This window comes from Monodon monoceros, unplaced genomic scaffold (assembly GCF_005190385.1).
Source record: "Monodon monoceros isolate NGI ecotype Baffin Bay Population unplaced genomic scaffold, NGI_Narwhal_1 Super_Scaffold_3, whole genome shotgun sequence".
Taxonomy (NCBI): domain Eukaryota; kingdom Metazoa; phylum Chordata; class Mammalia; order Artiodactyla; family Monodontidae; genus Monodon; species Monodon monoceros.
In genome coordinates, this window is record NW_021703780.1 from 30,304,598 (window position 1) to 30,322,031 (window position 17,434).

The 17,434-nt window shown below is 44.2% G+C and overlaps 1 protein-coding gene across 3 annotated transcripts in view; it reads right to left on the minus strand.

Annotated features, from left to right (window-relative positions):
- RUNX2 (RUNX family transcription factor 2) overlaps nucleotides 1-17,434 on the minus strand; it is a 127,426-nt gene that overhangs the window by 35,293 nt on the left and 74,699 nt on the right. For all 3 annotated transcript variants that reach the window (XM_029243530.1, XM_029243529.1, XM_029243528.1), the window contains one exon: nucleotides 604-765. In XM_029243530.1, the coding sequence (XP_029099363.1) occupies nucleotides 604-765 (162 nt within the window). The remainder of the gene's footprint in view (nucleotides 1-603; nucleotides 766-17,434) is intronic.

Consider the following 17,434-nt stretch of genomic DNA (forward strand, 5'->3'; position numbering starts at 1 on the left):
TGAGCTGTGTGATTCGTGGAGAGGCTGCCTCGGTCTTGAGCTGGCCGCTCAGAGGCCATACATGGCCTTTTAAGACTCTTACAGCCCCACTGCACATGGAGTGACACATGTCTGGCAAGGATCTGAAGTTTGCAGGCGCTCTCTCTCAGAACTGGCTACCTGGGACTCCTGGGATTTAAGAGCCTCTAGAAACGGAGGGCTGTGCCTTCAGGCTGTCATTTGGCTTTCAGGCAGACGTTAGGAACAGAAAGGAACACAAGCAGAGGAAGGCCTGGTACGAGACCCTCAGGAGAAGGCCCCAGTTAGGAGACAGAGCCAACCAAAGGGCATGCAATTCAGTGGGACTGAAACTGGGAGGGCACTGAGTGTCATCTTAGACAAGGATGCCATCTCTGGTGGACTTTCAGTCTCTTGACTTCGATTTAAGTTCAAGCACTCAGTAGCCCCATAATTCAGAAGACCTGGTTTGCAGCTGTCAGACCCTTGTCCACATGCCTCTGATGGAGAGTTACTGTGAGTGTAGCTGAGACAGCTGGGCTCATCCCGCAGTCCCAACCCCACCCCTGCACCGGAGTGGGTTTTGAGTTCAAGTGTGGTCTTTACCTGAAATGCGCCTGGGCACGTCGGTGATGGCAGGCAGCCCGGTGCCCCGGGTGGAGGACAGCGGGGTGGTGGAGTGAATGGACGGGGGCGTCATCTGGCTCAGGTACGAGGGGTAGGACTGGTCGTAGGACCACGGCGGGGAAGACTGCGTCTGCCTGGGATCTGGGCAAAGAAGAAACGTCTTTAGCTCACCAGCCGCTGTGGCCTTCGAACACACAACCCCAGACTCAGAAAGGATAAAGCAGGGGAAAATCAGAGTATACAAGGACGGTCTATTTCCCACAACTCCACCCTTGCAGGCCCCCTAGCGCACAGAGCTTTCTAGACTTCGTGTCTCTATGAAAGTAACAAAATGGATCGTGTGTAAGGACTATTTGTCTCTCTCACACGTAAATATTTCTATTTGGAAAGCCTGTCATTTAAGAAAACAGTCTGCTTTGGTTATCGTCACAAAGTTGAATTCCATTTTATTTATTTTCTGTATTTCCTGTATGTTTTTTAATATTACTCCAATGAATAGGTATTACTTATCTCTTTTTTAAAAAGTTAGAAAACTTGGGAACGATTTATTTGATTAAAGAGCAGGTAGACTGTGCCTTTTACTGCTACACATCCAGCCACTATCTTTCAGCCGTGCTTTTTGGTTCGTAAATGATTCCATGATTTTAACATGGTTCGCTTTCTTTCCAGGCATATCGAGGGGGTGCCCTTTCCAGTCTGGGGTTTAGGAGGCTGGGATAGAGACGAGCACAGAAGGGGCAGCATGTAAGGAGAAGAGGAAAGAGGGGAGCCAGTTATGTTATTCTCATGCTAAAGCTACGCCAGGAAATAACCTTTAAGAAAAAAAACAAAATTTAATTTCAAAGCCAACTAAGAACTGAAAAGCTTCATCACCATCCAGTTTCAACGTTAAGCACATGAGCTTCTGACAGTAAGAAAATGATCCAAAACACAACAGGGAAATGTCTTCAATCCTATTGGAATCTGTTTCAAAGATGTCACATGTTTGGAATGTGGCCTAGTGTTACCTACAGTCACTATAGCGATAAAAATAATGGGCTACCGGCTGGTTAGAGTGACTGCCGAGAGTCAGCAGTATCTTTTGATTTATCTCTATGGAGTTCCTTGGAGGCACGAACAGAATCATAAGCACATTTCTCTTACCATTTTTTTTTCTAACTTCACATTTTTAAAGTCGTAAACACTCTCATATACCAGGCTGTTCTCAAGACAGCTTTGTATATTAGAACAGCCATGGACTTTGGAATGGGCAGAATTAGGTTCAAGTTCTGAGACTTCTATTTTCTAGCTGTGCGATCTTGGGTTAATTACTCAGTGGCTCTGAACCTCAGTTTCCTAATCTGTAAAAGGGGGTGGGGGAGTAATAATATATGAATCACAGGGATGTGGGAATTGCATGAGAAAACTATGTGGAGAGGGCTAGCATAGGAAGCACTCAGTAAATATTAATTCTTGTCTTTTAGAAAAACTCTTGGTGACACGAGGATAGTTCCATGGTTAAAACACATCTGAACTGGAGTAAATACATTTGGAATAGGTCTAATTTTAAATTATTCCTATATCACCTATGAGCCTCTGAAAAGGAAAAGCTTAATTTTTGAAAACTATAAATATATTTAAGTCAGTTCAGGTTTATTGCTACAAATAAAAGTGAGTGTAACAAAACATGGGTTTTCCTGAGATGATGCCTCTTTTAAAGCCTCTCCGTTTTTCTGTACAAAGCCACTTAGTTTCAGCTATTTCTTGTTTATTTGCTCCATTCAGAAATATTTTATTTAAAGACTATCTAAATAGGACATACTTTTCTTGAGTCAAAATAATTAAATACATCTGGATATTTATCTAACGTTACTGTATCAACAGATGTATAGGAAAATTTCATCCAACTCAATTTTAAGGAATATTTACCTGAGTTTGCAATTTGAATAAAAGTATAGCACTGTAAATGGTTAACAGAAAATTTTCCTTCGGAAATCTAAAGGATGCTTGATCATTAAAGTAATGAACTTTTGTGCTTTAAAATGTTCAAGGCTGACATTGTATAGATCGGCAACACTTCAAATCTGAGTGAGTGGTCCTTGTTATATATCTGATACAGCCATACTTCCTTGCTTTAACCATTAATGTAATTCACTATTCAGATAAACGGTAAATGATCTTCAGATGGAAAAAGATGCATTCCTTACAGCACCAGAAAGCAATTTCACAAAAGTAAGGCCTTCTCTCAAGCACTATTTTCAATAGACAAAAAGGACAAGAACCACATAGCAAAATGAGCAGGGCACACGGGACTCAAATTTGGATTTGAGTTCTAATCTAACATCACCAGATGACTCCCTGAGCAAGTAGTCTAACCTCTATCTCCATCCCTCTACTATAACATGTTGCCAGCAGTATTGGGCTCTCTGCCTGCAAGTGGGGGAAAAGTACAAAGAAATCTAAAGAATGACTAAAATCATTGACATTTAGACATATCACGAAGGAATCAGGGAACTTAGCTTGGATGTAACATACAGCCTTTCATTTCTCCTTAAGCTGAGAGGCAGGCCAGTACAGGGGGAAAGAAGGGGGCTTTCTGATGAGAGGATCTGAGTTGGAGTCCCAGCTCTGCTATCTGTGAGCTGGATGACCTCAGCTGTATTAGCTAACTCTCTGAACCTCAGTTTCCTCATCTGGAAAATGAAGCAGCATAACATGGTAAAGTGAACACAGCAAAGTGCTCACGTGTGCTGGCTGGACAGACAAGCCTAGGCTTGAATCACAGCTCCTCACTTTGCTGAGCAAGTCACTTAAACTTTGGGGGCCTCAATGGCTCATCTGTAAAATGGGAATCATGACACTTATTAGGGCTCTTGTGAGCATTACATGAACTAGGCCTTCTTTAAGGCCGAGTTCTTCTAAGGCCTAACTTCTAAGTTATCTGACACTCTTGGCACATACTAAGTATATAATAAATAGATATGATTATTGCTATCTGTAAAGTGAGTATAATTATAACTACTATCATTTTTGTTTACAGAATTAGGTGAAATAATACAAGTAAAAGCCTTTTGTAAAGTACTATATGAAAATGATTATTATTCTCTCTAGGAGCTCACATCACGTGGCCAAGGCCCTACTGTGTTTCATGGGGTGTTTCTTAATGTTGCTGAGCTTTAATTTCCTCATCTGTAAAATGGGATACTATCTCAGAGCGTGTCGTAAGGATTAAATAACATACAGCAAGTGGCTAATTATCATTATTCAAAAAAATTAAAAATCTGACTCTAAACTATCCAGGGTGGTTGGGTTGTCTAGTGTTAAGTCTTGAAGATTTCCAAGATCAGACTCAGCACAATTCAGTATAATGCCTGGCTCATAGTAGGTGCTCAATAAATAACCATTGCATGAACCTCCCAGGGTGGCTGGAGTGAATAATAGAATTTTATAATGAAGTAGTAATTAGTCCTTCTCTAACTTCCCCTTAGGCTACAAAAGAACTTGTTATTGGTGATGTTTTAGCTTTGACATAAACTTCCTGACTGCTGGAATATATACTAGAACAGTCTATCAAAGGATAGCTTTCCTTTGAGTGGAGGTCCTTCCTGAAGATATCCAAGATTAGCAAAAAGAACTTCTCACTAGCCTTAAACAAGTGAGACGATCTCGATCTCTCTCTTTTTTTTTTTCTTTCTCAGAGGACAGGCCAGCCAATCTCTCTTCCAAGTTCACTGTCCTAAGATTCTATGATAATGACCTACTTAAGAAGAGAGAGTTACTAAAGAAAAATAAAACACAAGAACTGCCATATAGGGCTCACTAGATCTAGTCTAAGGAATTTTAAAAGGGAACAGTAATCTTTAAAAAATAATAATAATAATGGTCTCCAAGCACCCCAGGGCTTCTCTAATACCCTGTGAATGAGGCCTCAACAATCCCAGCTCCCCAACGTCTGGCCTGTGTGATATTGGACAAATTACATAACCTATCTAACTTCAAGGTGCCTAATGTGTATAATGGGAATAAATAAGAAGAGCTCCCTCTTAAATTTGTTTTAAAGATTAAATGAGGTAATGTAGGAAAGAGCTTAGCACATGGAAAGAATCCAATAAATGTTCACCACTGTTAAAGCATCTACTTTACTGAGCCTTCATTCTGTATTTATGTTTCCAGCCCATAACCTCTTATTCTAGCAAAGGGCCATTTTTAGAAAGCTTCCTGTAGTTTTGAAGTCTGCCATTTGGAGACCATATCTGCACCGGTCGCTTTGATACCCTTTACAATCATTTAACCTGAATCGTGTTCCTTCTTAGTCTTAAGCTTCTCCCAGACCAAGAAATCCTAATCTGTTTAGTGTGTTTTCTAATACTGTATGCTTCGACTGTTTTCAAACTTTTAGTGGGGGGGGGGGGGCGGGAAGAAAAAGGCTATAAAATAGCCATAAAACGTCCAATCACTAAGAAAATGTAATCCTGTCATAAATATATGATTACATCATATTTGCTTTGTTGTGGACAATTATTAATGCTTACAATAGAGAAAAGTCACCTTAACCTGATCTCATAAACGATTTCTGAACTCAACTTCCTGAAGAAACCTGAGACTTCTGAGATTCACTCTGAACTTGGATGAGTCAGAGCAGGTGACAGATGTTTTTAGGCACCGCCGGTCAATCGTAAGGTTACTAATAGGGAAGAGTGAGTATAGGGCCTAGCTCTGAGACAAACCTACTAATTAACCATTAACAAACAAGAAACTGTCTTCATCAATCTCAGGCCCCACAGGGCTAGTAGAGCTTATTCCTTTCCTATACCTCATGCAGGGTTGTACTGAATGTTTCGTCCTTTTGAGTCTGCAGAAACATGGAGGGAAGTACCCTGTCCTTCCACTCCAACATAAACAAGAATATCCTTGATTTTTTGGGTCTCAGAGGCTCGAGGTGCCAATCATTGCCTTGATACTACATCCTGGGTGACCAGAGATTACCTATGAGCACCCACAAGTTTTCAGAAAATAACTGAACTCTATTTCACAGACATTCCCAAAAGACAAGAAAACTGCTGTTGAACTTGAAATCGTTTTAGGGTGCTTTAAAAACGATAATTCATTATTTTCCTATGGCAATCTTCGGAAACAGCAACAATATTACTTTTATTACTATATTCTAGAAATTCAAAGCATTGACAGGAGTTTTTATATAGATATGACAATTTAGAAACAAAACCCTGGGTGTTGGTTTTTTTATGGGCACATACTCTTTTGTGCTTGGGAAACCTGAAATACTAAACAGCACAGGAGCGTTTTAATAGGACTCCACCCCTATTTCTCCCCAAACTTCTCTCCTTTCACCTAACAAAGGGGAGGGGGGAGTTTAAAGGGAAGTCATAATCAAGTATGACCTGTAACATAAACTTGAGAGGGAAGATCAGGTCTTCCCTATACAATGAGCTGCTGTGCTCACAGCAGGATGTGACTAATCACAATGACTCAATGGGAGAGAAGAGAAAGAAGCAGAAGACCTAGGGCAGGGCAGAGCTCCTGGAGGCACTGGGGATGACACCGAGGAGAAAACAGTCTCCAGTCTAACTGGGAACCCGTGATAGGAACCGCCACCAGGCTTCCGAGGTCAGGCTAGTGACTGGACACCTCAGACCTACAGCTGTACAATTCCACAAGAAACTGTAGACCAAATCTAGCTACTAAGAGCTCAGGTTAAATAAAGAGGAACCAGTCACTTGACAAAAAGAATCCCTTCAGCATTTGTTCCAACTGAGGCAATGTCTGTTGGACAAATTTTAAAAAGACACCAGAGAGGCACAAACTACTGGGTGTAAGACAGGCTCAAGGACGTTTTGTACCACAAGGGGAATACAGCCAATATTCTGTCATAACTGGAAATGGAAAGTAACCTTTAAATATTGTATAAAAGCTTAAAAAAATTTTTTTTAATTAAAAAAAAAAAAAAAAAAGACACCAGAAGTCCAGGGGCCCACATACACTTTGCACTTTCTCTCCCAACACACTGAAGTTGAGGGCAAGGTTCTTATTTAGCTATCCCTTTTTCACCTACAAAGTACCAATCGTCATTACTGCCACCTTAACAGGGCTTTTGGGGTGGGGGGGGGCAGTTTTTACATGCTATTCTGGTGAGTCAACAAACCATCCATTTTTATTGTGACGAACAGCTTCTGTACGCCTACATGGCAGTGCAATGGTCTAAGGGATAGATAAGTAACAAAAGACATTTCTTGCCGTGCAAAAGCTTATACACGCAGGTGGGGAAAGTAAGACTAACAGATATAAAACAAGGAACTTAAAAATGTTCAAAGTATGTACCTGTGTTTTTCAAAAAGCTCTAAAGATAGACATGAACCACAGGACACCAATATCAGTGTGAATTTTGTAAGATCTCCTTCTAGGGTGGTGTTCCTTCAGCTTAGGCTACTTGGACATTGAGCCATCCGCTTTCCATTCTATAGACCCCAAAACATAGAAGTACAGGAGGCAACATTCCCAGGAGATGCTCAAAAATTGATGCTACTTGGGGGAGAAGTGGTTCACACGTCTTAAGTGGTCTTTGCATCAGGCAAAAAATGGAGACAACCATTTATCTAAACCGTGGATATGAGGAAAGCAAGCTCTCTCCTTTGAGTTGGACCACAGCTTCTGAAGTTCAATAACGGATATGGGGAGAAGGAAGCAGGGCCATGCATTTCCTAAAATGATTTGTAAAGAGTCATGGGCTCTAAGAGTATCCGGGCTTTCAAATGACTGAGAAGCTAAATTTCATGTCTGCCTACTTGAACTCTGAACACTTGGGGTCATAATAAGAGAGGAATAAAGAGACAGATGGTTAGAAAAAAAGGCACCATAGGAAAAGGAACTGACTCCAGGAGAACAGGGAGAAGTCTCTTCATGAAGAAGTTTGAGTGGGGAGAGCAGAGTGGGCAGAGAGCTTTAGAAAAGCCCAGGGAAAGGTACACGTGGAAACTCAGTGGTTGCTATTAACGAGCCCCCTTTGGTAAACACTCTGGTTAGACGTCTGTGGGTGTGAATGAAGGGCTGCTTTCCTAAGAACCGCTCGCAACAGGGCACACCTTGGACACAGTGCTGAACTTCACGCAGACACGGGAGGAAACAAGTCAACAGGGGCCAAGCCTGAACCAGCACACAAGCGACTGCTTCCTGTCTGTGCCGTCAGTGGGCTGCTGTGTAACGTGGCAGGACAGGGGCCAGTGATTTCTGCCATGTGCGCCCCAGTGAGCACCTGCTGTATCTGGGGAGCCCAGTCCATTCAGAGAGCATCACATTCCCACCCGTTCTCCTCCACCCATTTCCCCCTCCTCAGCACTCAACTTGGGCTGTGCAAACCTCCAATATTTCATGAGAGAACTGGGGTACTTAAAATGAACTGCATAGACAGTTCTCCTAGTTGAAGATTATGCCTCTCCCTTGAAACCAGGGTCAAAGTCAATCATCTCAATGGAGAGAGGCAGCTTTACAATTTCCTATCCTAGACTATTTCTGTCATATTACTGTCATTCATAAGACAAATATACTCACATTCTTACCTCCGTGAATTCCCATTTCCAAACATTTACACTAAACGCTAAATCTTAAATTCTATGTCTTCTCTAATAACCCTGCTAACTAGACTGGAGTTTTAGAACGAGCTTTCCCACTCACTTCCCATTCTCCTGACCAAGAGGGAACACCGTCGGAAAACAAACAGGCACTTCCAAGTGCAGGGGGAGCGCTGGATGGGGGGCTCTGGCACTAACTGTGCAGCTGTGCACCAATAGTTCACCTTCTCTGAGTATCGCTGTCGTCAGGTGTAGATGAGAATGGATGGGTTATCTCTAAGATGTTTTCCAGCAATGAAATGCTATGATTCTAACTACTCGGAGAATTGGGCTCCCAACCCTCAGTCCTTTCTGGAGTCGGTAGTTGCAACAGCAGGGACCAAAGCCGCCCTGAGCTGATCTGGGGCGGCTGGGAGAGGAAATGATGGGGGCTGACACTCGCGGTGTGTCCCATCACAGAGCGTTGTGGCCCACGTTGGCAGAGAAGGCACCGAGAGCGGGATTTTGACTCCCCTCCTGTCCCCAGCCAGGCGGTCTCCAGCTGACTAAAGTGGCCACCAGAATCGCTCGGCAGACCACCAGCCCAGCCGATTCCAGAGCTTAAGGCTGAAATCTGAGAAAAAAGCAGCAACCTGTTCGGATAGAACCGGATGCTACGCAGGGTGCACCAGGCATGATGAGTTATGTGTCAGTACAAACAATGGGAGGAGGGGGACTTAGTAAATCCTAGGGGACCATGGTGGGGAAGAGAATGAGAAATGACAGGTACAGCCTGAGACGTCACAGCCCCTAACAAAATGTCAAAAGAAAAACCAGGAGGAAGTTAAGACAAGGTAATGAGAAGTGCCTTTTTTCAGTACCACCAATTTGGGACTGAAGGAACTCATCACTGTCTTACAGAAAATGAGGGAATTTTCTTATTTTCTTTTTAGTTAGGGCTTCTCGCTGACAGAGCAGAGTCTGCAGAGTTCTTCCTTGTATTAAGGAAAACATGTCTCCCTGGAACTCCACTCACTCCTCATTGTAGCTTCGCTGCCTGGGATTCCTCGTCCACATGACAGTTATTACATTATCTGAAGATAATGCCTTTAAAGCTTATTACGTGATAGACAGTACTTTTACATTCTCTTACTCCATTTACCTAGAAAAACCTAATAGAAGAAACAAAAGGCTATACCATATGTCACACCTAACCTGGCCTCAGCCTCGGCACATCCGGGACCTCAGTGTAAAGGTAGCAGAGGGAAGGGAACTAGCTACAAACAGGTAGGACCAGAATTTGAGAAGTAACTGGGATGTGGTGCTGGCCAGGGGAAGTGACCTTAGTTCAAATCACAGTATTGAAGTGGATGCAGGAAACTCAAGTTCAAATCAGGCTATTAACATCTAGTGGGTGAGATTATAGCAGTCGGGGTGTTACAGAAGGTCCCCAGACATGGTGAATCCTGTTGTCGGATGGATGATGGTATTGTCCATGGTTCCAAGAACTGGCTCCCACTCCTTCGTTCAAAAAATATCTAGAGTACTTCCTCTGGTACTCTGCTAGGTTCTAGAGATATTAATGGTGAATAAAGAGTCTGCCTGCCCTCACAGAGTTTACAGTTTGGTGGGATAACTGTGATAAGTGCTAAAAAGGAGATGTCCTTGGCATCGTAAGAATGTACAGTGGGGGACTCCAGCCAAGGCTGGGGAAGGCTTCTCTAATGATGAGATGATTAGAGAAGGGCAAGCAGAAGTCCAGTGGATATGTAGGTGGGGTTAAGAGGGCTTTAGGTAAAGCGAACAGCATATATCAAGTTCCTGGGACGGAGGCAGTAGAGCTTTTTTGAAGAGTTGAGAAAGCCAGTGTGGTTGGACGACTGACAAAAGGTTCAAGACAGTGTAAGCAGAGACTGGAAAAGAGGTAGGGAGGACCCAGGCTATGCAGAACCTGCTGGGCCACGCGAGAGGTTTTGGTCTTTATCCAAAGTGCAACGGAAGGTCACGGGGGTGTTTTTAAGTATGGGGTGACAGCATCAGATTCACATTTTTAAATCTCCCTCTGACAGCAGCATAATAGAAACAGGGCAGAAGTCCAGCCCAGGACACACACAGGGAAGGGTGTGTAGGGAAAACAGCAGCTGAAACAGATGCAAGGGTGGAGTCCGGGAGCTGTACTCAGGGAACCAGGAAGCAGCCTGAGGCACTCAGCTGCCTCTGCACATGGTCCAACCAGGGGGATGAGGTCCTGAGATGCCTCAGCTGGACCAGATTGGCTCTGGGTGGGCAAGGTGAGCCTGCGCTCAAGGGCTTTGGGCCTGCAGCTATGATCTGGGCAGGCTCCACCTCATACTTTCTGGGTCAGGGGTAAAGCCTGGGCATCTGTACATGGAACAAGCTCCCCAGGTGATGCTAATACACGCCAGAGTTTGAGAACAACAGGCGTCATTTTTACTGATGCTTGTTAGAAAGGAAAATTACCCAACACTACTCTGAATTAATCTTCCCTATCAGGAAGAATGACCTTCAAATAGAATGAGCAGAACAAACATGCTTAAGAGGAATTTAAGGCCCAAGAGACGTGAGGAGATAAGAGAGAGCAACCCACTGCTTTAAATGAATTCAGGTTCTTGCTCCAAGATGAATTACACCCCACAGTATTGCAAGAATGTATGGAGACTGGCAGACAAAGGGCTTCTCTTTGACAGAGCAGGGTCTGCAAAGTTCTTCCTTGTATTAAGGAAAACGTGTCTCCCTGGAACTCCACTCGCTCCTCATTGTAGCTTCGCTGCCTGGGATTCCTCGTCCACATGACAGTTACTACTTGAAGATAGTGACTTTAAAGTTTACTACATGATAGACAGTACTCTTATCTCTTTCCCCATTTACCTTTCCTGAGAATGGCATTGCCACGGGTAAAAATCTAAATTGCAGCTAGTTTTTTGGAGCCATTGATTGCAGACCACTAAAAACACCTGAGTCCCTTTCAAAAGCCTGTGTATAATCAACACTTCACACTTGATGCCCAAAGTGACTATCAGAAAGCAGAATGGGTTCACTAAAAACTTGTTTCCTAGGATTACGAGAGCAATAGGTTAAAAGAAAGCTCCTCTGTCTGCTGTGCATCTTGACCTCAGCAAGAGACACACCTTACCTCTAAAGGGATGTACAGGTAGTTAAAAGGCCCATCAGAGAGTGGTTGTTGACACGGCTCACGGTCAGCTTCGAGAGAGGAACACAGTGGCATATCCAAGGGCATGATAATCCTAGTTACGTCCTGCACCTTCAGCAAAGTCTTTAAGAATGAAAAGCAACCTTCCTAAGCTTCAAGATGAGACAGAATTGGGAGAAACAGTCAACATGCTGGATGAGGAACCAGAGCTATAAAATAACCCTACAAGATGGAAGGAGGAGGTGAAAGTGACACAATGAAATCGACAAAGAACAAGAGTACAGCGCTGCATTTGGTCAACTCCAAGACGGGACAGGGCAAGTCTGCCCCAAGAGCAGAGTTTTTCATGGACTGCAAGCCACAGTGTGATGGGATGACAAAAGGTCAGCACAATCTTGAGATGGATTAACAGAGCACGAGTGGACCCCTACCCCACTGGTCAGTGCTGGAGGGTTGTGTTTTCTCGAGGTAGCGTCAGCCCAGAGCCCTGGAGAAGACAGAACAAGGCATGGGACCTCCATCTGTCACACGAGGCATGGTTAAGGAATGGCCAAGAGCTCCCATCTACCCTCAGCCTTTCCATGAGACACCTACTTCCCAGCTGAACTGAAGCTTGGATTTCCCCATGTCCTTCCTCCTAACCTTTCCGCTTAGCTGTTGCTCACTCTCCAAGGTCACAAGATGAGCCAACTCCTCTTCAGAAGTTCTTCTGTCTTTACCCTAACCTACCAACCTCCAGAACATTCTTTCTTCCACACTGGTAAGTGGCTCAACATCTTCCTCGTTTCCCTGACTTGCACTGAGTCCTACTGAGTCCTAGAGAAACTGTCATTCCCACTGACCATCCACCACTGCAGAGCCCACTTCTGTTCACAAGCTGCAACCACTTCAGGAGACAATCACTGCTGACTGGCTCTTCCCAGCATCTCTGTCCTTACCTGGGTCCTCAGTGATGCTCAAAGCCATTTTCCTTTCCCCCCACTCACCTTGCTGACAGCCCCAAAGGTGTACTGTTCTTCTAATCCTTTCCCCTACACCCTCCCCACCTAAAACCACCTTGTCAGACTTCACCTTCCCGGGACACTGATTTCTAATTTCAGCCCTGAGAGTTCCAGAATCTCCTGGTGCCTAAGTTTTCTCTCTCTCTTTTTTTTTTTTTTTGCGGTACGCGGGCCTCTCACTGTTGTGGCCTCTCCCGTTGCAGAGCACAGGCTCCAGACGCGCAGGCTCAGCGGCCATGGCTCACGGGCCCAGCCACTCCGCGGCATGTGGGATCCTCCCGGACCGGGGCACGAACCCGCGTCTCCTGCATCGGCAGGCAGACCCTCAACCACTGTGCCACCAGGGAAGCCCGCCTAAGTTTTCTTATTCGCTAAACAGGGTTCACAATACTGACTCTTCTGTGAAATCTGTTACAACCAACTGTTTTTAAACAGTTAAAAAGCAAGTCCTTATCAAAATAAACAAAGCCCTGGAAAGAATCTGATGGTCTTAACTGGGAATAGTGCCATACAATTTTATTCCTGGAATACTTCTGCATATATTAAAATGAAAAAAATGGAATGAAAATACTTTTCAAACTGATAACATCTGTAATATAATGTTGCTGCTATTAATACCACATAGTACAATAAACTCCAGCTCTCTGTTTGAAGGCCTGGGTGCCCATCCACAATTCAACATCAAAATACACCATTAGAGCATCCATTATATCAAACCGCATGCCTGACTCGCCCCTCTCCTGGGGTAGCCCTGGAGGTTGAATATTTCATTCAAAGTTAGACTCCTATTCTGATCATTCTTCCCAGAATCCATAGCAAGAGGTAAAAAGGGGCAAAAAGGGTCCCTAGGCAACTAGTAAAGACATGCATACATGTGTGTACACATATACACACATACATATACGTAAAGCTCAAACTAAATATAAAACTACAAAGAGAAAGATGATGCTTTGGAAAAGAATGAGAGAACGAAACACAGACTTCCTCTGGGCAGAGTCCTTAAGTCAGGCTAGAAATGGAAGAGTCTTGGGGAAGGACAAGAAGAGGCATCATGAAGGACATCGATTCTCCTTATCATGATTCGATACTAACTGAGCATTTGTATTCCAGACAGGAGAACATTACGAAGACAAGATTTTGGAACTCAAGAAATTGATTTTTCTTGGAACATTACCCGTCTTGTGTTTTTCTAAAAGTGTAATAAAGTCAGAACATCTTCAGTTAATAGGGAATTCCAACCGACAGAAGTCCAGAGACCTTTAAGGAGCTCATCTACGAATGATGCCAACAGTTGCAGTGACCACACAGCACACTGACAGCCAGCCCTTCACAGGGTCATACTGAGCTTTATCCTTCAAAGCAGCCCAGGCCGGACCTGAACTCCACTCTTCCTTAGTAGATGGCTGCTAGACCTGAAGAGATGTGAAACTGTGTTCACACACAGGATTTGTGCTGTTTCTTCATAAGAACTGTAACCAGCAACCTCCTCTGAAGAGCTTTCCCGCTCACACGTGTGCGTGGCAGTAGCAAATTTTCCTGGCTATTCTGCCCAAAGGAAGAAGACAGGACAAGACTCTGCAGTAACTTCAGAAATGAAAACACAGCACCACCCAACTGAAAGAACAGAACTTCCAACCACCTGCCTTGAGTGTGGTGATTTCAGTTCCTTAAGACACGAGATGCCTATAGGTGAGTAGGACCACAGTGATCGTAAAGCAGTGGACCTCATTTGACTCCCACTCCCCACATCTTACAATTCTTCTCACGCTGAAGGCACCCGCAGTCATCCTTCCTGCTCAGTAACAGTCACTGTGCCCCTCGTCGGTTCATCCTCCTCACACTCACAGCCACCGCCACCCACCCTCGCCCGCTTCACCTCCCAACTTGTTTTCACCCGAAAGAATTGCGGGGTCACTCGGCACTTGAATAGGACGGTAGTTTGGGACACGGCTGCTCAGCTGCGCTTTCCTATTTCTAAAAGGCTTTGCTGGTAAATGTCTCAGTGCAAGCACAGCGGCCTGAGGGCTAAAACAGCCAAACACATACACAGCTGAAGCCCAGCTGGCCAGGATCCTCTTAATGCTTAAAGGAGCATGTTTGCCAAGGGGACACAGCAGCAGACTGAAGCTGGGCGGAAACGACTTCGCTTCAGGCAAGGTAACTGCTGATAAGATCATCAACGTCCTACATGATGCCTGGCAAGTTGATTTTCAAGATATCCCTAAAAAGGTTACCTTGAATATAGGCTCATATATAACTGTCCTTTAATTAGCAAAAGCAATTGTATTGCATTTTAAAGCTTAATTCAGATACTCCTAATGCATCCCTGTTATGAACATTTTGTCTCTGAGGATCCTAAATAATACCTGATGGAGAAAGAAAAAGACATTGGTCCATTAGGACACATGCCACTTAGTCAGCAACGTGGCCGACTCAATGGCCATGAGGCTGGTTGCCCACTAAGAGTCTGGAACTCACAGTCAACTATAGTAGCTCAAGAGGCCTTTAGCAGCTCATTCCTCGAAGAGTCCATTTCCTCCACCTATAAAATATGTACTTTACAGAATTGTTTTAAGGCTTTAACAAGAACTTTATGTAAAACTAGTTTGTAAATGGTAAATAGCTGCACAAATGAAAGTCTGAAATGGGAGGAAACTGGGCCAAGCGGGACGTATGCTGCAGCCTCCTGAGGGTGCCTGGTGGTTGAGTGCACAGGACCCTCCAGCTACATAAATCTGGCCTTAATTCCTATATTTATGACTCACTGGTGTGTAAGTGGGACCTTGAGCAAGTTTCTAGCCTCTCGGACGCTCGGTTTTTACAACAACGCTACCCATCTCATAGAACCGTTGTGAGAAATGCCTGCTACACGATACACAGTCAATAAATGGCAGCTAAGAGTAATCCAATCAAATAGGTACTAGAAAAATATTCAGGGTAGGATAACAATGGGTCACTTCCTGAAGAAGTCAAACACCGGTTCATTCATTCACCACCAAAACGAAAGTCACCAAGCAGTGGGCACCACAGAAGACAACAGGGACACAGAGGTCAGTAAAACATGGCCCTAGACTTTGAAAGTTCAAACTCTGACGGAGGAGACAGACGTGTACACAAATAATTGTCACCATGTGCAACGGTGGTGTGGGAGCCTTAGACTCAGCTTGGGTGGGCTGGAAGAAGCCTGACAGAGGTGCCAGCATTCGACCTGAGTTCTGAATGCGACCATCCTTCATTGCCTCTGGGGCTACTGCAGTCACTTCCTAAAGGATGACCCTGCTCCTACCACTGCCCCCTTATGATCCATGCTTCACACGGCAGCCAAAGGAGTTCTTAAAAGCATGTGAATTAGATAATGTCATTCTCTTGCTTCACATCCTTCAATAGCGCCCCACTGTGGTCTGGACAAAACCCACACTCCTTACCAGGGCCTTGAAGACTCTCCTTAATCGAGCCCCTTCCCGCTCCCCTTTTTCACTCCACTCTACCTATCCTGACCTTTCTGTCCCCTGCACACACCGCATCACTGCTCCCTGAGAGCCTTTGCCTGAGTTTCCCCCCCGGCCAGAAATGCTGTTCCTCAGAGATCTTCAAAGCTCTTCAAACTTTCCAACCAAAATTAGCTTCTTCCCTCCCTACACTGCTCTCTCTCCCACTACTCTATTTCATTTCCCCAAAGCTTCTATTATTATCTGAAATCATCTTGCATGTATGCTTATTGACCCAATCGCTGACTCTATGTCACTAAAATGTGAGCCCCTGGTGAAGAGTAACTATACTACCTTGTTCTCTTACATTAATGCCTGGCAAAAAATAAGCACTCAATAAAATCGCAGAATGCCCACCCCCAAGGTTACATGAATTTCCCAGGCCCTGAGTCAGCTTTTTTTCCCTCTAGATGCGGCTCACCCATCCAGAGAGTACTGAGTTCAAAACAGTGCTTATCTTGAGCAACATCTCCTAACACAGTCTCCCTACTCCACTGCTACCACCATGCTCTGAATCAAAAGAAGTGGACATTTGTGACAAGCTAGGTGTTTCCTAGCACCCAGAGACAGGCAACCCACGTCTGAAAGATTAAAAAAAAAAAAAAAAAGAGGTGCAGAGGAAGCAACTTCCTCAGGAAGCCATGGGGAGGGCCTGGGCCCTCAGGCAGAACGTCACCATTAAAGACCTCAGCAGAGTGACAGGTCAGACCTGCACTGCAAAGAAGCCAGCCCACCATATGGCCAGGACCTTGAGCCCTAGGAACTGTAAGACACGCTAATGTGAAACACTAAAGGCTTAGGACTTCTTCACCTTACAATTCCTAATTTCATTTCACTCTTCTGGGAGTTCGACTTGCCTTCTATGCTGGCATGTAGGAGAACTCATAGTGACTATACAACCATGATCACTGTCTACAGTTTGGGGGTAAGAGCTTGAGATATCAAGAGAGCCAAGCCGATCGATGAGAGATAACTGGGCCCTTTCTGTTACAAATACCTTTAGCCAAAGGATTACGTGAACTAAAATGCAGGTGTGGCATATTGCAAAGAAGTTACAAAATCCAGTCTCTTAAGGAGAATTGAAATGTAATCATGTGAAAATGTAGACCCTAAACTGAAATGATACCAAATGGTTTAACCATGTACGTGTTCTACTGAAATGTGATTTCTGCTATTACTGTTCATTGGAAGGGAACAAAGGCACCCTGGGGTGGGAAATCAGAAAGAACGGTCAACACGAACCAGGCATGATAGTCCAACCCTTCTTGCAATGATTTCTTCTTATCTAAACTTTCATTCATTCAACATTTAATGAGATGCTAGCTACCACTGTGCTAGGCACAAAAGGAAATAAATGCCTGGAGTAAATCCCTCAGAGAATTTCTAATCTAGAGGGGAGATACACAGAAGCCATAAAATAAGGCTATCTCAACTGAAGCTTAGAGGATGGAGAGGCAGCCTCTAGATGAAGGTTCCAAGACTTGCATAAAGAAGATAACAGTGACCTTGAAGGATGGGTGGATCTTGTCAACAGAAAGAGACCGCCATAGATAGAACAGTGTAAGTCAGGGGGTACAGAGGGAAGACGTGTACATTATAGCCTTGGGA